Here is a 25,101-nt window from a genome sequence, read left to right as displayed (position 1 = left end):
TTGAATATTTGTGTTCTCCTCCAGACTATGAAATTGAAAATTCTACTTTTTTTTTGGGCGGCTCAAGATTTATAAAACATGTCACATCACTATGAATTTCCCCTGATAGTCATGTTTTAATCTGCCATTGTTTGCTGCTACTCTGCATTGAAATGGTTAGAAGCAAAAATGTAATTGCTGCAGATTTACTAAGCTGAGACGGTATCAAATAATGGAAGAAATTTCAAATCTAACAATGTGTGAACTTTAAAAAAAAAGATGTTTTCATTGAAATAGGTGAGTCAGTCAGACCGAGTGTAGAAATGTTGTTTGTGAAGTGGTTATTTAGCTGCCGCTCTGTGTCCCCAGTCTAATGAATTCAATATTCTTGCAAGAAGTTCACAAAATGAGAATCAAATTAAGCCTGGCAGAATTATTGGCTCAGGATTACATATGTAACAATCCGATATCCAATGTCCCTGTACTTAGAATAAAGAATGACAGTGAAATTAAAAATCTCAATCAAAACAATTTGTTTAAAGGTTGTAATCAATGGCAAATTATCTATAATTTCTTTAACAGTAGAATCAAACATTTGTAATGTAACTATAACTACAATAAATAGAATGTTGTTGTCCTTTAGAGCATTGGCTCCCTGGAGAGTTTTAACCATGAAAAATGTCTTGTTCGTCATCTTCATTATTGTTGTTGAAGTAATCTTCAGAAAACAAACAGCATTAATGACTCCAAATTTGTTCAAATATGCAGACTTAATTGGTGGTTATGTTGTTAATTTATTGCACTTTATGTTACTGTTTGTCGGTGAAAGAAGACAAAAATTATTAAGGTGTTTACACTCTACATCAAGTCATTGTAAAAAAAATAAATGTCTGTTAGTGTTAGTATGTGTTTTCTCTCTACCCCCCAAAATGAATCTGTGCAGCCTTATGTTAAGTCAGATTTTGTCCTCTGCTTATGTGTATGTGTATGTGTATGTGTATGTGTATGTGTGCACAAACCCAATTTCTCTGTCAGAGCTGTGGGTGACTGTGTATTTTAACTCTGTGTGTGTGTGTGTGTTCGCGTGTGCCTGTGTGTGTGTGTGTGTGTGTGTGTGTGTGTTCGCGTGTGCCTGTGTGTGCTCATTAGTCATGAAAAGAGCCGTTTATCAAAGACAGCACCGTGTTGCACAGACACATAGTGACATTTTAACGGCCCGGAGCAGGGTAACCGGCTGTGATTCAGGGCACACACAAGATAATAAATTAAATCACCAATCCGGTTGTTTAGACACTGCTGCCGGAGTAGTGCGTTTAGGGACAGAATGTGTTTTGTGCAAGATGTCAGTGCTCATGTTAAAAAAAAAATCCTGCGATGAAGTTGTAATGTCAACACCACTTTGCAAGACTTAGACCAATAAACATATTATTTGTATTGCACTACATATTTACTCTGTACTTTATGGAGGGAACCTTATTCCCGAGGGGAATTTGTTATTTCACCCGTATCAGAGACATGCTGAATACTCATGGCGCATCATTATTGTCAAATTATTACTGTTTCTGTCATAGCCATGCCTTAGTAGCTCAGGCCATTAGGGTTTATATTGAAATTTGTTGTTACAGACATATTTCAGCGTTGTTTTAAGGAAGACATCCTAATGACTCTACAAAAGATTTCATGAACATTTAGTGAGATGCCATCTTACGTTTTTTTCTGGTAAAATAAAGGATAGATAAATTAAATTGACTTGTAATTTGCAGTGGAAATAACCGGTGTACTACTTCGCCCATGTCGTATATTTGCAGGAGCTGCTGTTTAGCTTGCCATAAGAGGGCCAAATATCCAGCCATGTGCTGTGTTATTGCGAGTAGCAGATGCTTACTCAGTTTCATTTCCCACCACAGATGAAGGCTTTGACCTGCTTCTTCACTCTAGGATTTGCAATGCAAACCATTGAGACCATTTGAGAATAGTTTTTTTAGCAGTTTATTTGTAGGTTGCAGTACAAAGTTTGTAAAATTGATGGTGAACCAAATAAGCTATTGCTCCTCCATTCCAGAAAAAAACTTCTATCCATCTAAGTAGGGGAAAACATTCAGTGACATAAATTACACATACCCTGCCAGTTTAACATTGTAAAAGGAACTTGTATACTGCAACATTGCAACATTAATAAGCAATTCCATAAGTGTACTTACATATATAGTAAACAATTGCTGACAGGAGTTTTGCTTTGTTGTATATATGACAGCATATACTGTACTAAAACTGAATAATGGAAGCTGTGCGTGTTGCAAGGCTGGGCAACAAATTTGTTTGAAATCAACATGGTAATGATTATCTTAGTACCAAAGTAGTGCTATGCTGCAAAATGCAAAGATGTAAAACATCACCAGTCAAATAGTTTGCGGAATGCTCTGTCATTCCTGACAGACCAGCATTTCAGAGCTACGAGTGCTATTCCGCGTCAACCACCCATTTAGCACAGCTACACAGCACAATGAGGATCTGAGAGTGGGCTCCAGCCTCATGGAAGGTTTCTGATGAGAGGTGTAGCCATGAGAAGCAACCCTTCATTGATTAATTCGCAGAGAAATTCAGTCTTGACATTTTGACACACTAATAAAGCATATCCTCCACCTTCAGACAAGGGAAGGTTGTTACAGAACCCGGCCTGTCTGCTCTCAGCCAGCAAAAGTGTACATGTACACTACAGGTCAAAACGGAATCTTAACAAACTTTGTTCAGATGTAGTTTCAAATAGGTTGGGCTACACACAAATAGTTGTTAAAAGTACAGACATTCCACATTCAAGGAAAATTGGGTGACATTGGGTAATTGTTAAATTAGTCAAAATCCTATGAAAGAGAAAAATCAGCACAGACAGACATTCCAAAGCTCATAAATATAACTATATAACATAACTGCAAGATAATAATATGTAGGTTTTGTGACATCTGTGTTGGAAGTATTGGTACAAATTGTCATATTTCTTCAATTCATAAAGAATTTCCTGAGGCTAAACTTTCATTTTCTTCAACCGATACAGACACACTGACAGGTTGAACCTCACTATAGTATGCTCTGTCCAGTTTCATTCTCATTTTCCAGATTTTTGCAATGCACACATTAGACTTGCTTAAATCGTTTAGTAAAAAATAAAGGATGAATCGCACTGCAATTAGATTGGATCAGGAGCCCGAGACAAAAATGCTCTCCTCAAAAATAAATGTTTTGTGGCCTAAAGCGCTCATTGGAAAAGCAATTTTGACAGTTAGCGCAAGTGTTGGTCCTATGCCATGCAGTAATGCGCTTAGCTTTGCTTGGCTGGACTTCATCAGTGTTGTCTCTGGTTGTGGAGGGGGGAGGCAGCAGTGGGTGAGAGTTTCTGGGATTGGTCACACAGCAGTCATATCATGTTCCAGTTTGACTAAAAATTCACTGTATGCATTTTTGCATTTTTTGATTCATTTCATCTGAGAAAAGTCAGGTGTGCAGTGAAATAGGCAGCTTCACAGATGCCAAAATATACACAGACAGAAGGGATGAAAGAGAAAAGAATGCGACATTTTGTCTGAATGCAGTTAATACTGCCTCATTAATTCCTTTTCTGTCTGAATCTTCATTATGCTCTTTTGTAGTGAGTGGCTTTTCAGCTAGGAAAATAGTCAACCCAAAATGACAACTTTTGCTAATAATCAAGCAAGGCCTCCATTTTGTAGTAAAATGTAAGGAAAGGTAAGGACCAGCTGTCTAGTTTGCAGATCAGATTGGTGCCTATGATCCCAATGAATTCCTCTGTGTAACTGCTCCAACAGTGAGGTATAGAGGGTAGACAATTTGGCTTACAGCCGCAAGATTGAGGTTCAGTTTTGGACATTTTCGGCGCAGGATACTTAATCTGAACTGTTTTTTCGTACATGTCCAGATGTATAACTGGATAATATATAATATGTAATACTTGTGACGCAGCCTGGATAGGGGTGTGAGCTATACAAATGAGCATAAACAGAATTCAGTAAATGCAGGAGAACGGTTTAAGAGATAGGGCTGTCTTTTTAAACATCATGTACATTCATTGCACAGGATTCGGCCCAAATACAACACATTGGTAAAGGCATAATGGTTTGCACAGCACATCTGCCACATCTGAGTGTGTAATTTTATGTTTTCCAATTTCCAGAGAAAACCAAACACTTTCATTTGCCTCTTTTTGGTTGCCAATTTCCCCCTGAAAAAAAAAGAAATGCGTTTTATATCCCTCCTTTCACAACGGATTTGACTTCTGATTACTGCGCGTCTGTCATTACCGAGCTGCTATTGAAGTGAGCTCAGGAAAAAAGGCACCTTTGATGGAGATTCCTTGTCATTTTGTCAAGATTGAGAACCCACTGGGGGGAGAAATCACAACTATTAAGTCTTGCCTTATCCTCGGGCACACATTCCATTTGTTAGTAGTCTTGTCAAAAGATGAATACAAAACTACAGCATCAGGAAATGTTCATTAAATATGAGCCTCTCACTCTGGCTGCGCCCTGGGACCCTACAGCTGCCGAGTTCTGATAGAGTCTGTGATGCTTGTCAAAGTCTCCCTGCGCATGAGAAACTATTTATTTTCATAACCGAACTGCTTTGTCTCTCTGTTGTATCAATCAGACCCATATTCCATTTATCTGTACATCTGTATATATTTGGGGGTAGTTTATTATATGTCTGTTGCCTCCATTTTTTATAGCTCTGCACTGAATTTGCAATTTCATCTGGGATTTGTGGTGCCACTTTGTGAGATATTTGGCAGGAAGACGTTAGCCCGTTGCACATTGGCTTTGTAGTAATTTCAAAAGATCCACTGTCAGCCGCTGTCCCATTTGAATATGCCCATCGATGACAGACGGATTCACAATGCACAGGTGTGGGCTTTAGGGACATTGGATTCGCAAAACGCCCAGCCCATCTGTGGCATCTGCCTTGTAAAACACGTATCTCAAGTCTCTTGTATTGCTTGCTTTTCCAGCATTATGTTAGTCTTGTGTTCTGTATGAAATCAGCCGTAGAATACTCCACCTTGTATATCATTTCGACCACTAGAACCGAAATCAAGCAACCTTTATTTAAAATATGATACTGTATGTGTTTGTATGCCTTTTGCCTGGTCGGAAAAGGCAGCAGTATGTGCCTGCTCTGAAACAGGGTGTCATATGAGGAAGCTGCAGACCTGTGGAAACCATATAGGGTTTGGAAAGGCACATTCACTTTAAATGCAGTCTACAGAGCTTATTATCATTTTGATCATGGTCAACGCAGCTCAAGACCTGTGAGTAGAAAATCAAGCTTTATTTGTATTGTGACAGAATTAAACATCACCGAATGAGCCAGAGCAGAGCGTGAAGACTGTATATAATACAGAATAAGATTAAACGCATTGGCATTCAAAGGGCCCGGAGCTCCTAATTGAGTTACTCGTAGACTTGGTTAGATAAAATGTGGTTTGCATTGATCTCCCTCGGTGGGATAGTGTCAGATGAGATGAGGGGAAAGGGGAATCCCATCTTTCCCGGGGCGGGGTTGGGCGGAGGGGTGGGTCATCCCAGTTGTCCGATGATGACAGATTAGGCCACCGTGCCTGCTCACACAGATGGTGCGGGCTGGGTTCGCATTTCCCCCGCCGCGATCGATCTGCTTCCCCCCCTCCCCGCTCCCATCAGTTGGACAGCATGATGGAGCCCGAGGTGTGCTGGGTAGTCTAAGGCAGCGTTTCCCAACCCTCCCCTGGAGGACCCTTTGTCCTGCATGGTCGTTATGAACTCCTGAAGCTGCTTAATAACAAGCTGATCATTTGAATCAGCTGTGTTGGAGCAGGGAGAGATCTGAAACATGCAGGACAAGGGGTCCTCCAGGAGAGGTTTGGGAAACACTGGTGTAAGGGGATAGATCTGTCTGTCAGATTGAGCATGGTATACACATCACCCCTGTTGCTGTGACGAAATACAGAGCAGCCCATTTTGTGCAATACAGCCCTGAAGCCTGTGCTCTTATGAAGGCCGACGAGACCGAGGGCTTTAAGGTCTATTTGATTATCATGGACCACGGTCAATTATTGCTGAAGATACTATCCTACATGGTTTATTGAGATGAAAAACAACAAAGTCCACCGGGCCGACAGAAGCTAATGAGATCTTCAGATCCTTAAAACGGAGAGATGGGGTTTTCAATTTGCATCTTTATGCGGCGCCAAATGTTGTGCCTACTCCCGGGCTCATGTCAAACTCATTTACACATCCCCTCCACCTCATTCCCCTGCAGAAAATCCCTGCATAAGCAATTTTCCCCGCGGCTGTGATCGTCAGCATGAGCCAGGTGAGGGGACGTATAGCCTCAGCACAGACACAGAGCTAACACCCCCCCCCCCCGGGGGTGGGTAGCGGTTGTGATGTCTCTAACGCAGGAAGTGTCACATGAACTGTCTCAGGGAAGAGGTGCCGGTGCGTAACGGGAAGCTCCGGCTGCAGTGACATGACATCAAGTCATCCTGATCCAAAATCAGATGAAGGATGGGACACCGTGACCACTGACTTTCATATGCAGAGCTGACCGTCATTTATTGGACGGCAGGTCAGTCGCACTCCCAGAACCAGCCTCACATTCCTATCATTACTTGGTGAACGCTTTTACATATCTACTTTCATTGTGAATGAAAAAAACCCTTTCAGATATTGCAGTAGTCCTCGTAACAATATGTTCATCCAGGCATAGCAGAACAAATGACATTTACATTCACACTGCGTGGAGCTTCTAAGATCACAACGTGCAGATGGATTTCTAATTAATACGTGTTCCCATATTTTGGAAGGAAATAAGTTTTTTTTTTTGTAATATTGGAGCTGAAATACTGGCAGTTATTATAATAGTTGGTTTAACACCAAGGCTATTCAGGCATATTCAGAACATGTTGCAGTGACTTCTCATAACTTAGGTCAAGCTGGCATTTGTACCTCATTTGTCATTCGACCAAAGTATCTCATGTAAATGCCATGACGGTATAACCAAGGTTATTTAAATCACTTTGTCATGCGTAACACAATTAAAAAATTTCATTTTTACTGTGTGGTTTCAGTAGCAGTTTCAAATATTCTGGTTATTTTCTCCTCGAAATACCAATCAAGGTTGTGTGTTATATAGTATTACAGATGATACACATGCTCACATCTGACATGAATAATTCCTCTTTGGACATGGTTACTGTAGCACCTCTCTGTGTTATGAATCAGATATTCTCTCCACTTCATACTGTGTTTTGGGGTGAGGAGGAGTGCATAAAATGACAGGTGGGAATGAATAGCACACAAAAAGAAGTCAGCCTGCTGTGGAAGAATGAAAAATGGATCAATAAGCATGCCCTTTTCACAGAAAAAATAGATATTCTCTGCAGGTAAAGAAAAAGAGGTCAGGTAAAAAAGCTAACTCAGGTGCTGGCGATGAGCAAGAAGGACACGATCTGTAAAATACGTTTTTTTTTAAAAATGCTGCTGCTTTTGAAACCGGAAAAATAACGAAACAAAAAGGTTGGCAAATATGGAAAAAAAGGAATTTAATAAACACAATGGCATTAACTAAATCTGAAAGAAATGAGTCATTCCGGGAGTTGGGATGAGATATGCAGTGTTACAGTTGAGGCTGAATGCACAGGAATAAGAGGCCAAAGTCTTGGGTGAAATGCTCAAATGGAGCACAATTGGGTATTCGAACTGTATTGTTTGACTACCTGTTTTAACCCAAGAAGTAGTCTGTGTAATCGAATATCAGAGCAATGCATCACTTGCCCAGTGTGTCTCAGCAGTTCAGTTTTTTATGGAAATATATTTTTACTATGTTTCATCTATTACTGGACATGGGTGAAGTGCCTCTTGTTGTCAGATCTTCAGCCCCAGTTCCAGCTCTAGGCTTGCTGGAGCGGACACTGGTAGCTAATTCTGCTTCTGTTTTATTTGCATATATGAATCTTGACCAGTTTGAGTAAGAAAGGCATATGTGGCAGTCTCATACATTGTGGGTCCTCTTTAGCCTGCGTAAGCACAGCTTTAAAATGCAGATGCGGGGCTCAAATGCTATTATGAAAAATGAGGGTGTAAATCAATTTACACTGCAAGAGGACTGCGCAGTGGGAGAACGCACAGAACTACATTACAGGTGCACCCAGTCTTGTGGGTTTGTAATTCACTGTAAGCCTAACAAAGGTATAAGGTACTGCTTTTTTAAATGTCCATGTACTTTCAGTAGTGGAAAAAAGATGAAGCGTGTCAAAGCAGAGGATGACATTAACTTCCATGTCCCTCTTCCTCCTCAGCTTTGATGAACTCAGTACTGACAAAACTGAGAAAATGTAAAACGCGGCCAAACGTTATGAAACGTGGGATCAGACATTCAGTAAGAAGTGACAGACACCCACCGTTGGCATTAAAATGACAATAGCAATACAAATCTGCTTTCATTCTTGTTCATGTATCATAAAAGTTTTCAGACTTTCAGCACAAAATCAAGGTGGATTTTTGATAAAGGCAAAAAAAAGTTCATTCTTGCTCCACTCAACCTCTCCAAACATGGATGCATTCTGAGTAGCACATTTGCTGAAGAGCACAGCACGTCGCTGGTTAGTGGGTGACTGAAAGCAGGCTGTCTTGTACTTGCTGGAAAAAATATCAGCCACATCTCTAATAGCCAGTGTCCCCTGGCTGCCACCCATTCAGATGTCTGTCCCTCTGAAAGGCAGTAAAGAGGTCAGAGTTGGCCAAGATAGAGGAGTCATAGGCAGACCAAGGGTAATTAGCAGGCACTCATTACCCGGCATTTTGTGTCACAAACCAGCCTGGACAGCTAGATAGAATAGATAGACTTGGACTGTAAAGATAGAATGGATGCCCTTACAACTCAGTAAAGGCTCACTGTAAGGCAATGGTGCATGCAGAAGCACGTGAGTGCAGTCAGTTGCACTGAGGGCACCATGGAGTCTGTAAACTCCTGCTTAGTTTGCTCTTGCCTGGTGGGAGATTGAACACATGGAAAAGCTTTCTTTGCACGGTGCAACGAAAAGCTGACAGTCTCTCAGGACGTCCCTCTAAGGTTGTGGCCTGCTTGAGTGAATGAGGGAAGTGAGCAGGCAAGTGCATACATCACATGACTTTATTAAGTGACATCCTTTTTTAATACCACACTTGAGGAGGCAGGGGAGGCGTGATATTTGGTCCACTTTTGAGATACACTCTGTGGCGTTCATTCCAGCACTGTGTCTGTGAGGAAACAAGAGCTAGAGATTGGTATGAAACGTTTTGTTTTTGTAACTATTGACAGTTGTTTGCTTGATGACCAGATACATGTGCTGATTCAGATCCGTTTGAGCCTTGAAATCTAGGCACAAATCTTTCGTAAGTCACTCTGGATGAGTGTGTCTGGGAAGTGAATAAATAGATGCGACGTTGTTTGCATGCAGTATGAATGTAATCACTTTTTCATCACTGTGTTTGAGAAACATTAAATACAGAAAAAACAGTGAAATTCAATACTGTCAGCTCTAACGTTATGTTTTTCATTGTCACTGTGGTTGGCTCAAACTCATGTAAAAAAAATTATGTAAATTTCACATAAAATTGCGCCCTAGCTGAATGAAATGGATGCTGCGATGCCTTGCCAAACGTGAAGGGCACAAGGGTGCCAATGACAATACGAGCTTGTACACTCATTCAGAGGCAGCAGCTGAGGGCAAGCGAAAGTTTCTTTTGCACATAGGGATGCCCTCAACCACGTGACGCACTGCCATTCTGAGGGGAAGGACATGAAGTGAGCGGAAATGTAGACTGAACACAGCCTAAGTGACCTACAGTGTGCTGGGCAGAACCATGGTGAGGCATGAATGGACAGGGAGGGTTCAGTTTTCAATGTTATGGTTCCTCAACTCTCTGTGTTGTTGATTTGATATATATATATAATTATATATTAATATCTATAATTTTAAAAAATTAGCATAACATGAAAACAAACAAAACAATTCAACAGATACAGCAAATTAAAAAATTACAATATAATGGGTTCATATATAATATTGTACTATTATGTTATCTGTATGTGTGATACCTGTCTCTCCCACATATTCAGTAAATCTCATATTTGCTCCCTGCCATGTGTTTTGGTAGGTTACCGGTAGGTTACACTTTGAGCTTGCTGATTGTTTTAAAAATAACTTTACTTGGCAGATTTTTAGGACAATAAAAATACTACTGTGCTCTGCATGTGAGCCAATCCACACCCCAAGAAAAGCAGTCACACTCCTGTCACGCCTGCTCAAGGCAAACACACAAAAAAAAGCAAGGTGGGAAATAGTGTAGCAGCGGTCACACAACTGTGATCTTCTGCCATCTGTGACAGAATGATATCTGTGATTTGGGATCATTTCCGGCACTTGATCAAGTGGCTCAGTTTGCCTTATTAATTTGTCATTGGATTAATGTATGGATGGGACACATTTGTTTGCCCAGAGCTTTTTAGTTAAAAAAAAACATGATGAATAAATGCATGCCCACAAAACCACTGTTATTCTAACTTGTTTTTTAATGTATTTTCTGAATTTTAAGGAACACCAAAATTTGGCATAAACCTGCAATGAGCATGAAACAGTAAAGCTTAAATAGGTTAGTAAACACTTAAGGTTGTCAAGCTTTATCATCCCTTTCCCTGGAACAGTTCAGCAACCCCAGAATCTGTTTCTTGGTTTCTCTCCAGCTCTTCTCTTGCTTCACTTTAGATCGCCTCCTGCCCCTCACCAGGTCTCCTGCTTCTCTCCAGCTCCTCACCAGCCCTGCTTCAGTTCTCTTTCTGCTCTATAGCAGCTGGGGCTGTGTGCCCCAGCTCCATGAATTGTCCCATGAATTTCAGTTTACATTGGAATTGGCCCCAACTCTGGAGTGTATATTTTACGAAAAGGTTGCATTTAGATGGTACAGAATTGTTTAGACTAAAGCAATTCATTGTTTGTTTACACCGGCTCCATTCGATGGAGAAGACCACTATCAGTCTCTCAATGAATTGTCGTCTCTGTTACAATTTGCATCTGATCCAAGCAGTACACAGAAATCTGCCTTGCGCACGCTGATTACACTTTTGTTTTATTCAAGGGGTGAATTTCAAAATACAGTAGCCAACTGTGGCAGATATGATTAATTTGCACAAATCCACCACATGCGGTGCCATCCGCAGACCGTCAATAGTTATGTTTGGCAGACAATGTGTTATTGTAATTACTGTATTATTCATTTAGCTTTCCTGTTTCTGCATCCTTGAAGTTAACTTTTCTTTTCAAACATGCATCTTTTCAAGCTCTCAGCACTTATGGCCAGCGTTTTTATACCCAGCCGGTGCAGCCAACCCCTGCACCACTCTCCCCAGCTTGGCCCTGGCTGCGGAGCACAAGTGAGATAAAATGCTCTCAGGGTTTGAGGTCAGCAGAAGCTGCAGACTGAAACTCAGCCAGTGCTGTTTTACTGTATATGGTTCAGAGCCCCAGAGATGGTGACCAGTCCTTGCTTTGATCTGAACTGAAGCCTGGTGGTAATGAGAAGAGTGTGGACATGTTTAAATGGACCCTTTTTCGTAGCTTTGATTATTTTGAATGCTAGTCTGGGTAGTGGGTTTAACTTCATGCTTGTTTAATCAGTGGCTCCATTCAAGAGTCAGCATAGGGCAGTGGGAAACCCCGTGCAAAAAAGCTATACTTTAGAGAGTATATCTTTAGCTCAGTCATTATATTTAAAGCATGTTGCTTAGTGCCTTTTGGTATGTTGCAATATGTTTCTGATTTGCATTTATATATTTTAATTGGATTTGCAAGATGTTCTTAGGCTGCACAACATATTGCTCATTAGGTTGCAGTGTATTTCATTTTCGTGTGGGAAGCATAACGGGGCTTTGTGTTGTTGCAGATGCCGTTCCTATGAGGACTGCTGTGGAACTCGTTGCTGCGTCAGAGCCCTCTCCATACAGAGACTATGGTATTTCTGGTGAGTGATAACAGTGTGCTGTCAATCGATCGTCTTCACTCAATGCCAGTGTGGTGTAGTGGTTACTCTGCTGGAATTATCATTAGAAGACTGCAGGTTCACATGCATGGGGAAAGCTGCGAGGGCAGGGGTGTGGGTGGGTGTGGGGGTTAGGCTGTACTTTCGGGCCCTCAGCAAAGGCATTTTATATGAATTACCTTGTTAAATATTCAGTTGCACAACTAAAGCGTCAGCCGCCATGAGAAATGGCATCTTATAAATACTGAAATGCCTATCCTTATCTGACTCCTCCATGACTCCGGGAGGTGTGGTTTTGTGTCCTGTATTCTGTGCTGCACGTCTCCAGGCCACCGGGTCATGCTCAGAAATCAATATTCTGCAGTAAGTGCATCCATCCTGTAGTAGTGAGACGTCGGGGACAAGGTACTAAGTTTATCTCTCATGTCTTTCCAGCCTTTGATGTTTCTTTGCTCACTGAAGTCAGAGTCTTCTAAATGACAACTCTGCAGGGGTAATCAAGGATAAGACCCAAACATGGGGTGTAAGGCTTATAAAAGATTATAGCATAAATTATCAGTACTGTTGTCCATTTAATATTACATTTGCCTTTCTTAAATTCATTGAGGAATACATTTCAGTAGTTCATGCTGGGTTTTAGTATAAAACATTCATGCCTTCTAAATGGTATGTACTGATTAATATGGTGCTGGGGTAACGGATGTGACTTTTGAAACTTGTACAATGTCAAATATACTATGCATGAAATGTTTTATTTTTGAACACTCGCTATATTAACGCAGGCTACAGTATGTTTAAAATAGTGTCGTGTGTAGGAGGTTGTGCCTCGAAAATGTTCTTACATAAGATGTGTCCAATTTTATCTCGCATAAGCATCATCGCAGGTTTAAACCTTTCAGTTAACCATCATACAGACCCCTTCCATGGTTGTCGATGCTACCATGAGTTAAATAACTGTGATTTTAAATAGGATCTGCTCTATGGACATTGCAGACTTCACCTCTTTTATTTCAGTTTATAAAACATCATTCTTTCTCTCTGCCATGGAAACCATGGTGTTATTTGTGTCTGTCCTTACACAAGGAAATTCAGCACTCACTCTCTTGTGTTCTGAGTGACAGGTGTCTCTGTAATGTATTACACTTTAAAAAGGTGTCGACATCAATCCCCGCGCTTCTCCATTGAGGGCGGTCTCAACGCCTGTGAATAAACAGTCTTCTTACATCCTCTTACACAAAGAGGTGAGAGACCTTGATTTGATGGCGGCAGCTTTATTGCCGTAGGCTATTCGTATAGCTGTGGACAGACGCCTCTGCACGTCTCCCAGCCTCTAAGAAGGAGCCATGGGGAAGGGGGAGGGGGGTGAGACGGATGAGCGGCGTCGCGGCCCGCAGTGAACGCGAGAATCTTGCGGCATTGCGAGCAGGCGAGGGAAAGCTGGGTGTTTTCAATAATAAACTTATGGGACACGATGGGACTGAGGGACACTAAGGGTTAATAACGGACCGATGTGACAGTACTGTAAGCTCGAGGTCACCGCTGACGAAAAGACTGACGATAACTGCGTATGATGCCTCTAATTTTCCTGACCAGAATCAATGACACATGATTATAGTGAGGTAATTAAGGCGGAGATTCGATCTAATTGCAGTGCACGATGTCCTTACCCTTCAGCCATGAATTTAAGCATGCTATGCTATTTTTACCCACTTAATTCATACGACACATTTTATGTTAATTTCGGCGACTTACGAAGTCACAATGTTTTTAAGTACTTAAGAAATGTAACACTTGCTTTAGTGAATCCCTCCCACTCTTTCGGCGAGAGTCTCCCTCTTGGTTTTTAAAACGTCATTCAAATGTTATTTAGACTTGCATCACATTAGTACTAGTCCTTTGTTACCATTTGACTCTCCGGCACTGGGTGGCTGGATAATGATGCTTGTGGTCTTTGTTGGTGGTTGAGGGATGGTGGTGTTAACCTGTAAAGAAAACGCCTACGTGTAACTGCCACTGCTTAATATTTTAATAAAAATGGCTGAATGTGAGGTTGTGAATGTTTACAGAAATTCTGCCCTCCCTGTAAATGAACAGCAGTGCTGTTTATTTGGGGTAAATTTCAACGTCGCCGTCAGCGAGTCTCTCCATTCCGACCAGCTCATTAAAAAGCCTCCCGGCGAATAATGGAGGACCGGGCAACTTGTCACCATTGTTCAGCGAGGCAACGGTCGGTGTAATTAAGGTAACAGATAGACAGTGTACAGGGCGTCTTCATCCTGGCAGGTCCATACACGCCTCCGTATCTGACCATCGTACGTGATTATGGCAGAGTAAGCAATAAACCGCACCTTTCCTTCGTCGAGCAGATTAAGCAAATCACGCTCCGTTAACAAATGGGCGGCATTAGCAATCTGGCAATGGAACAGAACGAGAGAAGGGAATGATGGCCAAATCAATGCTCAAATTTGATTAATTCAGCGTCCCCGCATTTTATCTTGGAGCGCTCAAAAGGGGACCCCGCCGCATTTCCGACACAATGTGATCAATACAGAGGGGACTGAAGAGACAGAGTTCAATCTGGGTTTGCGAAAGCTCAGCACATTTTATATACTTGCTTATATACTTTTCTTTCCTCTAAGCATCGTTTTCCGAAGCAGGCAAAGCGAGAATGTCATTCCAGCATGATATTGCAGCTTGTATGGAAAATTAAACTCGAATTACAGAGCAATAGACTGTCCGTTTAATTTATCAGAAGTGATTTAAGACACTATAATTTATGTTACTCTTCCCGCGATATATGCAGTAATTTGCAGACCATGTTTTAAGATAATTTAGATCATTACTTTTCTGTCAGATTCTTTGTGGTTTCATATACGTTGCTTGGCTATTTTTACTGGTTGCTATATAATGTAAATGTTTTGATCTACAAACTCATTCCAGTAATGGCCTGGAACTGAAAGCAAGACTACAGTACTACGCTCCCACGTGGAAAAAAATATAATTGTAATACACTGAGTAATATGTTTTTCAGCCCAAGAAGCTGAATTAAAATATATTAATACAAACTAGAAATGTATTGCAGTATACCAAAACAACAGTAATTGACAAATTTTCAAATATATTTGTTGAGCTAAAAAATGTATTCTCTAAAATATATTCTCAATGTATTTTCCATGCTTTTATAAATATAAAAATGTATAGAAATCTTTACGTATTCAACAGCAATATCCCCTTACAGTAGTGGGCAATGTAAATAACAACAGAATAACAGGAAAAGATGATGATAGCTATAATGATTGTTTTAATGAAGACATGATAAAGTACCATTCAGCACATTCAGCTCATCTTCCTGTGTCTAATTGCACGTAATTACCACGTGGATTTCTCTGCTAAAATGGTGCTGTATGGCTGTTCACCCAGCTGTTTCAACCGAACTGTTACAATCCAGTGGCTAGCGAGTTATTTTGAAAACGGTCACTGCTCATTGATCTGATGGATGGATGTTCAGTTTAGCTTGCAATTTACATGCAAGTGCAGTCAAAAGTCCGTTTAGAATAATGAGCTATTGTGCAGTCAGAGAGTCCAGAAATGCGGTTTGTCAGGCTGTTCTCGCATATCTTTTTAGTCTGGAAACTTCATGTAAAGAACTCTGTGTATCTAATTACCTCCCTCCACCTACCTTAATTTGTGCCTCCTCTTCTTGCATTCAGCAACTGCACAGTGCTCCCTCATTATAACCCTGTTGCTGGGATCCATAACAAGGAGGCGAGCTTTCAGTGGCTTCACTGTGTATAAAAGCAAATAGGAATGTCTGTAATAGAGAGCCATGAGCCCCAAACTCAATGCATTACAGAAGGTCATGTTATAATGGGGGAGCTCTGTTTTTTATTATTTTTAAGAGGTCTTGAGTTTGGCAGTGATATCACCTAGGCAACATAGGATCTAATCAGTTGTGGGTTAGCTTACATGCTTACCTATCCTCTATAGAATGACACTCTCCCAAAAAGAGGGAACGAGGCTCGTGTCTCTGTCAGTGCTGGGTATATTTTTCCATCTCTGTCCCTGCAGCCTCCAGCTCACTGGGGGGAGAGTGGCAACTACTCCCACATCAGTACAAAAAAGCTAAAAGCTAAAAAGCTGCTTCTCCTGTTGAGAGGAAAGCATGCATTGCCAAAGACCAGACCTGAACTGTATGGGTATAATTAATTTCACAGAATTTCTGTTTCAACTCAGATCACTTCAGTATTGTTTAGCATAGAGTCCAGTAACATAGAGCACAATAGAATTTACTATTTTTCCAAAGTTTACTAATGTTATTTTCTCAGGCTCTTCTGATTTGTTCCGCCCAGTTATGCACATTTGCATGAATTGTTTTTCAAAGATAATACTTTGCCCTTGAATCCAGTAACACTGTCCTTGTTGGAACTCTGCTGAGGCACATACCGCGTTGTGGAGTATCAAAATTTAAGATGCTCTACAGAAGCTCCAGAATCAGTGAGCTACTTGGGGAGAGATCTCTTTTTGGGGCCCAGAGGGTTTATTAAATCATTGAGAGGCAAACCGAAGGCAGACCAACAGATAATTCTGTTTCAGTCGTAGCTTGGGGTGAGGTGATAACCTTGGACCTTTATTTAAGAGCCACATGAGTTCCCGAGACAAGGTGACAGGCAGCTGGACATGCGAGTTTCAGCCATGATGCTGTCGAAGGCCCAGGACATTAGCACATCCACACATCACCCCCAGAGTGATGAAGCATGTGCCATGCATCTAATTAGGGTCTCAAAGAGATGTGAAACTTTGAGCCACTTGCTAATCCCTAATTACAAACATGGTTGTGTTAGCATGTTTTTTATAGGCAGGAATGTACTGACACAAAACCATAAAATGTCATTTCCCTGTGGGTTTATATGTATTATTTTGCCACAGTTTCATGTAATCAGGTCCAAGAACATAAAATAAGTCAAACAGCATGATGTCCCCAGGAAGTCGTTCAGCACAAAGTAGAGTTCCTAGCGTGGAGGATTGATCATGCCTGAAAATGATCAGATCCAATATACAGGCATCACTTTCAACCAATCACAAGCTTGCATTCGGTTTCCATGGAAGAATACTGGTCCCTACAGGTTTTAGTGAATTGGAGATTTGAATGGCTAACAAGGGTTAGCTAGCCAAGAGCTATTATTCAGTATTTTATTCAAATTCTTCATTAAAATAATTCTTATCATTCAGAGGCATTTGGTGGAGAGGAGTGTGATGTACCTGAATGGCCAGAAAAAATAAACTATAGATATGTCTTAAATTATTATTTGGCATAAGGAAGTGGGATTTGGAATTAGGGGTATGGCTGCCTGTGGAAATGCATATGCTGACATACCCCGTAAACACTGGCACTCCGAATCTAAACCCTTTCTATCCCTGGTCCTGTTTGATATGTGTAATTTCTTCTTGCCCATAACTGCCCCCAAGCAACCATGGTAGTCCAGAGGTTATATTTGCCTCTCCGATGGGGTGTACCAGAATAATTGGTACATCGCCATACAACATTGTATAATTGAGTGCTGAAAATCAATAAACTGATTTATTTAATACAAGAGTCTCCTGACATAATGTTGTTCCATCCTCAGCCCTTAATCAGAAATGTAGCCTTTTTTCAGCCTCCTTTTAGAAGCCAAAATGTAGCATTGGCAAGCCATTTTGAAACCGTTAAAAAGGCGTCCAGACTGAGCAGAGAAAGCAGTTTGTCTTGCTCAGTCTTTTAGAAGTCGGCCTCTTTCCATCTGATGTCGGTTCCACTGTCAGCAAAAATAAAATTTAAAATGCTACCTGACCGAGCCGTTAATGTGCGTTTCTGAGAAAAGCGCCACTGCGAAGCAATCCTGGCCATCTCTCAGATTAGGTTGATGCTCTGGAAGAGGAAGTCATCCCCACAGGTTAGAGGAGGCGGCGTGTTTCCATCGGAGCTTGCTTTAAGCACATAAGCACCCTTTGACCGAGTGCCACATTGAGGTTATTCTAGTGTGGGGTTAATCCTGCATTTGGCTGCCGCTGTGCAGACACTGCGAGGGCATTGAGGGAGGTCATGAGCCCCTCCAGCAAGCAGGCCTGCCTCTCTGATCTGCCTCTGCAGTGTCTGCTACTTTCCATCTAAGGACAACGTTGACTTGCAAGAGTCAGTGGTGAAAAAATAAATATGTTGAGTTAAATGGTAAGGGCTACATTACAAGTTGTTCATGATTGCATTATAACATTGACAAGGTATATAATTATTATGGGCTTACATTTCATTTGAGTTAATCAAATTTGTTACCATCGGGCGCCCCTATTTCCTAGTTTCTCTTTTGCATTCAATTATATAAATGGGCATTTTCCCAGTAAAGTGCTGAAGGACATGTAGGTAAGAATGAGAGGGCACAAGGTCATCTTCATGCTCCTCTCCATGGCCCATCTTCACATTCATCTCATCAAGACACCCCCTGAGTGGTGGTACTCCCTCCTCTATCAGATGAAGGGCTCGTTATCTCAAATGAAGTTACAGTTAAATCCCTTGCTTACAAAGTAGAGAATGTCCTGGAGCCAAGAATATTCACTTTTACCAGAGCTGCACCTATGGAACATAAATTAACAAGTGTGACAGTGTAACAGAGGATCTGGAAAGGTCAGACCCTCAGCAAGGGAGGGAAGGAAGTATACTTCACACTAATAAAACTTGCATGTGCATGAGTAATGTCATCATCTGTGGACAGTTCAGTGTAATTTTGCTCTGGGTGGGGATAGCATTTTACTCAATTTCCGTATAGTGAGAAAATGTTCAATTTCAAAGTTAGGAAGTGCAACTCACAGACATCAAATAATCAATATATAAACACCACCAGTAATGAAGCTGAACTCTTCCAGTGCCGCAGCAAGTCAATCTAATAGCCTGCATGTGCCGGCGCCTCAGTCTGGGATGTGAAAGTGGAGTGTCTTTTTGAGCGTGGTTACACCTGGTGTTCCATTACAGGGGTTGCTGTAATGGAGCTTAAAAGGAGTTGATGTGTATCTGTTAGCCGCGTGTGCAACAGTGGCCCATATAGCAAACCTCTGGACTTCCAGACAGCCCCTCCCCCCCAGGCATAACAGAGCCAGCTGTACTGCTGCAGATGAGAGAGCTGTACAGTTGCCCATCTAGCCCCTACCCCTTCCCCAACCCTGGTGCATGACAGAATGAATCCCCTGCTCTGGACTGTATAGAAGCTGCCTGGCTGTAAAGAAAAAAGGTGGATGCAAAGGTCAGGTGGATTGCAAAGGTCTTCCTTAGGTTGTAGTTTGATGCATAGTAAGACACACTAGTGTGTGCTACTGAAGACCTGAATGCTAAAGGACCTGAATACCTTTATATTTTGCTATATTTCAGAGGTTATTACTGTTCACTGCTTGTCTTTGTGGAAGTCAGGGAAGGTGCTCAACCTATTTAATCTGAACGTCAATTTAGACATTTTTTCCCACTGAACTGGAGGTCCGCCTGTAACAACAAGCCTGCACAAGTGATGCAGCTCACATCCGTGGAGCAAGAAGGTTACACCACAGCAGACTAACCTAACGCAGTACCTCGCAGAGGCTCCGACAACGAGGGAGCAGGTCACGTGACGCGTCAAACTTCCTAAATCAGATCGGAGCCAGGCCCGTTTCCTCCGACTGTTGTCGGACCATTTTCTCCCAGCCCGCTGCTGTAATGCGATTAGGCAAAACATTATGTGAGCAGAAGCAATACGGGAAGATCATACAAAATGCATGGGCTGGGACCGCAGGAGACGAGCGAGGCAGCTTTACAGCTCACATCATCTCAGAGGGCATCCGCCTCGCTCTGCATAATGGAGCCACGGGCTCGACGGGTCTGGGTTCCTTTCCCGGGTGCTTCGCGGCGCAGCGAACGGTGCATCGCGTTCCCCTCCCCTCCGCACCCTGAGGTTAATGCCATAGCACAGTAATGTGTTTCATCGATCCAGCATTATCTGCCTGGCACCATTTGCCCTGCCGTCTAAAACAGCACCGTCGACAGTATTCATGAATGGAGTCTCTGCAGTTTGTGGCCTTGTGTTCAATGTCTCCTCAGAGAAGAGGACAGTCATTGGATTTGCGTGGCACGCAACGAATACCAATGGCCTTAAAAACAAGTGACCAAAGGCTTCTCAGGAGCAGAAAAAAACGAATAATTTTGGGCTTCTCTTTCATAAAATAATGTTTATGAGATTCTATTTCTAAAAAAAAAGAACTGTGGTACTGAACCACGTAGGTATAACTTTGCATTGATCATTTAAGATTAAAGCGTGCCACGTTAACATTTTGGCACAGAGCGATCTTATCAGGAAAAGACTAAAATAACTTTGCAGGCAGTTTAGATACAATTATAAATGGGGATACACTATTAAATTCTGTGCTTGTTTAAAAATCGCCTGTGAAAATGTCTTGGAAGATAATACCGTGTCTGTGTCATGTTCTGATGAAGATCTAATTGTCCCAAAACATTAGCGTGAGGCCTTTTGATTTTAATCGGGCCCTTTAGAAATAACACCCACTCAGCATTGCGGAGAAGCCCCGGAGTTAATGGAGGGATGGGGTGGGTTCCTGATGCAGAAAGATTAATATGGGACCGAGCACACTGATTTGTCCTGGCACTGTCTCTGTGCTGCTTCCTGTGGATATTGGTGCAGTTGCAGCTAACGCCGTCCCCCCCACCACTCGCCCCCCCCCCCCCTCCCTGTGTTCTGCAGGCTGCTGCTCATGATGGGCGTGCTCTTCTGCTGCGGCGCCGGCTTCTTCATCCGCAGACGCATGTACCCCTCCCCCCTCACCGAGGAGCCCGCCTTCAACGTGTCCTTCACCAGACAGCCTGTCACCACGCCAGGTGAGTGCGGACACACACACAAATGCAAACGCACACACATACACACACACTAACACACACACACGCAAACAAATACAATGGCACACACACACGCAAATGCAAACGCACACACATACACACACACTAACACACACAAATACACACACACTAATACACACACACACAAACAAATACAATGGCACACACACACGAAAATGCAAACGCACACACATACACAAACACTAACACACACACGCAAACAAATACAATGGCACACACACACACACTAACACACACACACGCAAACAAATACAATCGCGCACACACACACACTAACACACACACACGCAAACAAATACAATCGCGCACACACACACACTAACACACACACACACACTAACACACACACACAAACAAATACAATCGCACACACACACACACAAACAAATGCAAATGCACGCACATACACACACACTAACACACACAAATACACACACTAATACACACACACAAACAAATACAATGGCACACACACACGCAAATGCAAACGCACACACATACACAAACACTAACACACACAAATACACACACACTAATACACACACACACAAACAAATACAATGGCACACACACACGAAAATGCAAACGCACACACATACACAAACACTAACACACACACACAAACAAATACAATCGCGCACACACACACACAAATGCAAACGCACACACATACACACACACTAACACACACACACAAACAAATACAATCGCGCACACACACACACTAACACACACACACAAACAAATACAATGGCACACACACACGCAAATGCAAACGCACACACATACACACACACTAACACACACACACGCAAACAAATACAATCGCGCACACACACACACTAACACACACACACACACTAACACACACACACAAACAAATACAATCGCACACACACACACACAAACAAATGCAAATGCACGCACATACACACACACTAACACACACAAATACACACACACTAATACACACACACAAACAAATACAATGGCACACACACACGAAAATGCAAACGCACACACATACACAAACACTAACACACACACACGCAAACAAATACAATCGCGCACACACACACACTAACACACACACACGCAAACAAATACAATCGTGCACACACACACACTAACACACACACACACACTAACACACACACACAAACAAATACAATCGCACACACACACACACAAACAAATGCAAATGCACGCACATACACACACACTAACACACACAAATACACACACACTAATACACACACACACACAAACAAATACAATGGCACACACACACGAAAATGCAAACGCACACACATACACAAACACTAATACACACAAATACACACACACTAATACACACACACACAAACAAATACAATGGCACACACACACGCAAATGCAAACGCACACACATACACAAACACTAACACACACACACGCAAACAAATACAATCGCGCACACACACACACACTAACACACACACACAAACAAATACAATCGCACACACACACACACGCACACAAACAAATGCAAACGCACACACATACACACACACTAACACACCCACACAAACAAATACAATCGCGCACACACACACACATACACACACAAACACACAAACAATTGCAAACGCACACACATACACACACTAACACACACACACACACAAATGCAAATGCACACACATACACACACACTAACACACAAAAACACACACAAATACAAACGCACACACACACACAGACACACACACACAGACACACACACAAACACAAATACAAACACACATGCGCCCCCATCGTGTCGCCATGGCAATAACGTTTCTGCCAAGGCAGGACATTACATGCCACCATGTCCATCACTCCTGGTCACCCCGCTGTACTGTAGGTCCCCGGCTGTGCGTTCCCCGTGCTGGTGTGGGTGTGTGTCACTGGTTTAAATGCAGTGGCCCTGTGCCTGCCACCGCTGAGCCTCCCGCCTGACTCAGCCAATGTCACCGATTGCCGTACTTTGTATAATCACCATTTAACGTCATCGGACGAAAACAGCCCATTAAGCGCTTCAGAAAGGAAAGGTAATTACGAGAGGCCGGGCTTCCGAACTCCCCACTCGTTTTCTCTCCCTTGCACTGCCACGGCGGCTCTGATTGCGCGATTACCCGCCGCGTCTCAGTAATTGAAAGGGGACGGAGGGAGGGCCGGGGAACGCAGTCGCACGCCTGGCCCGCACATGGAACTCCCCCGCCAGCAGTCTAGGGAGACTGGAAACCAATAAACACCACAGGCACAAGAAGAAGAAAAAACTCCTCATAGCTGAACTCAGATCAGTGCAATTTGAAGGCCACCGACTGGGAAAACACAGTTTATCAGTAGTATATTAAAAAGATAGCAGCAGGAAGCTGGACCGCCAGTCGTTTTGGTATGAACACTACAGGACTCCCAAGTAATATTACTCCGGTCTGTATTAATAGTATGCTGCTGTGTAAAATACTAGATGAGACTGACACTCAGCACACATTGGAAAGATATATTTTAGTGGAGTCTAGCAATGTTTATTGGGCGGTATTAAGAGATAAGGACATGACCAGCTGTGGCACTTAAGGTCCAGTAAGCACAACTGTAATGTTAGCAACGGTGCCAGACTAATGATACAGTATATATTATGTGTTCAAAAGGCTGATTTGAAGTTGGTTAAAATACAACAAAATAGTATAATCAAATTTGGCCCCTTATTTTTTGACAGTAAAGGTATCCAAACATGACAATCACTGTTTTGTCTTTAGCCCATACTCCACCTACAGTGCTATTACAAAAATTCTCTCCTCAAAGCATCAGGTTGTGTATGTGTTGCCAGTAGGTCTCAGCCATTCTTTGGCCATTCTCCAGCACCCACACACTATTGACCAAAATGGTCCCAGGAAAAGATATGGTGTTAGTATATACCTTTGTCTTGTCAGAAATGTGCAGCCTAGCTGTAATTATAAATCTTATAAAGTGGGTAAACACTCGCCCTCTGGCAAAACTGCAATTCAAGATGGGTCTGACCTGTAAAATGAGGGAGCATAAAGTCTTTGATATTTGGAATCAATCCCAGTGTCTTTGAACCGTCCCATTATGAATGTATTAAGATCAGCTGGAGATGGTGCACTCCTCAGCAGACTGCATTATGGCAATGGAAGATTTGGTTTCCCCCTCGTTAAAGTCCATTAAGTGCTTTTTGGGGAAGCTTTGATCCCTAAACGACCCAGCTGGAATTGTAGCAGAATTGATCCATTCCTGTTCCTCTGCAGAAGGTATTTTGTAACAGTATTTTAACTGAAATATTTGGGGCAAACAACAACAATGACGTTTCCTGGTAAAATCAACAAGAAAATGCTCCTCCAATAATGTAATTTGTAACCATGTTGGAGAAATCCTGTTGTTTCCCTTCCCTGCCACTCTGCTGTTATGGCAACACTGTTGTAGGAATCTCTGAAACAGATGTGCCCGACAGTAAAACTGTTCCCTAGAGTTCACGGTGTATGTGCACAAAGGGACACCTATACCATGCTGCTCCGGTTTCCATATCCGCTTCCTTTGATGTTCACTTTATCTCTGTAGCAACCTAGAAGCTTGAGAATAAGCTTTCATTGGTCGGATCTAATGACAGAGAGCTGCGGCAGGGGCTGCATTTCATCGAGTTTGCAGTCAAAAAGAGAAGACCAAACGCAACAACCTACCATGTTTGTATGGCATTCTGATTCAACTGTGGACACAAATATTTATTTCTAGATCTCTCTTCAATAGTGTTGTTATTACCTAGTCATTTAGCGGTTGCCCCCCTGCAGGGCAACTTGAAACGCTTGAAGTCGTTGAAGTAAATACTGCATCAAACAAAACAGATCGTAATCCAGCGCGCATATGGAAAAGCGTGATGAAAACGAATGATGCAATGCCTATAGAATAAATTAAGTCAGGGACGGAAACCACTTTCAGCCGTGCTGTTGAGCAGTGGCTGGAGCTCGGCCCTTCATCTCCACTTATTAACATGATAGGTGGAGTACGTCAGGCGGGCTAAACTATCAGTCATTGCAGACCCCCTGTCAGTCCTTTCAACAACAGTCTCTCAGAGTAGACATTAAATCATATTGATTTGCC

General features: G+C 42.2%; 1 protein-coding gene across 1 annotated transcript in view; it reads left to right on the top strand.

Annotated features, from left to right (window-relative positions):
* vopp1 (VOPP1 WW domain binding protein) overlaps positions 1-25,101 on the top strand; it is a 57,029-nt gene that overhangs the window by 21,151 nt on the left and 10,777 nt on the right. The window contains exons 3-4 of the mRNA XM_036521978.1: positions 11,949-12,026; positions 20,795-20,928. Of these exons, the coding sequence (XP_036377871.1) occupies positions 11,949-12,026; positions 20,795-20,928 (212 nt within the window). The remainder of the gene's footprint in view (positions 1-11,948; positions 12,027-20,794; positions 20,929-25,101) is intronic.

Source organism: Megalops cyprinoides, chromosome 2 (genome assembly GCF_013368585.1).
Source record: "Megalops cyprinoides isolate fMegCyp1 chromosome 2, fMegCyp1.pri, whole genome shotgun sequence".
NCBI classification, from domain to species: Eukaryota; Metazoa; Chordata; class Actinopteri; order Elopiformes; family Megalopidae; genus Megalops; species Megalops cyprinoides.
The sequence above is the reverse complement of the archived record's forward strand: the minus strand, read 5'-3'. Positions and strand labels throughout refer to the sequence as shown.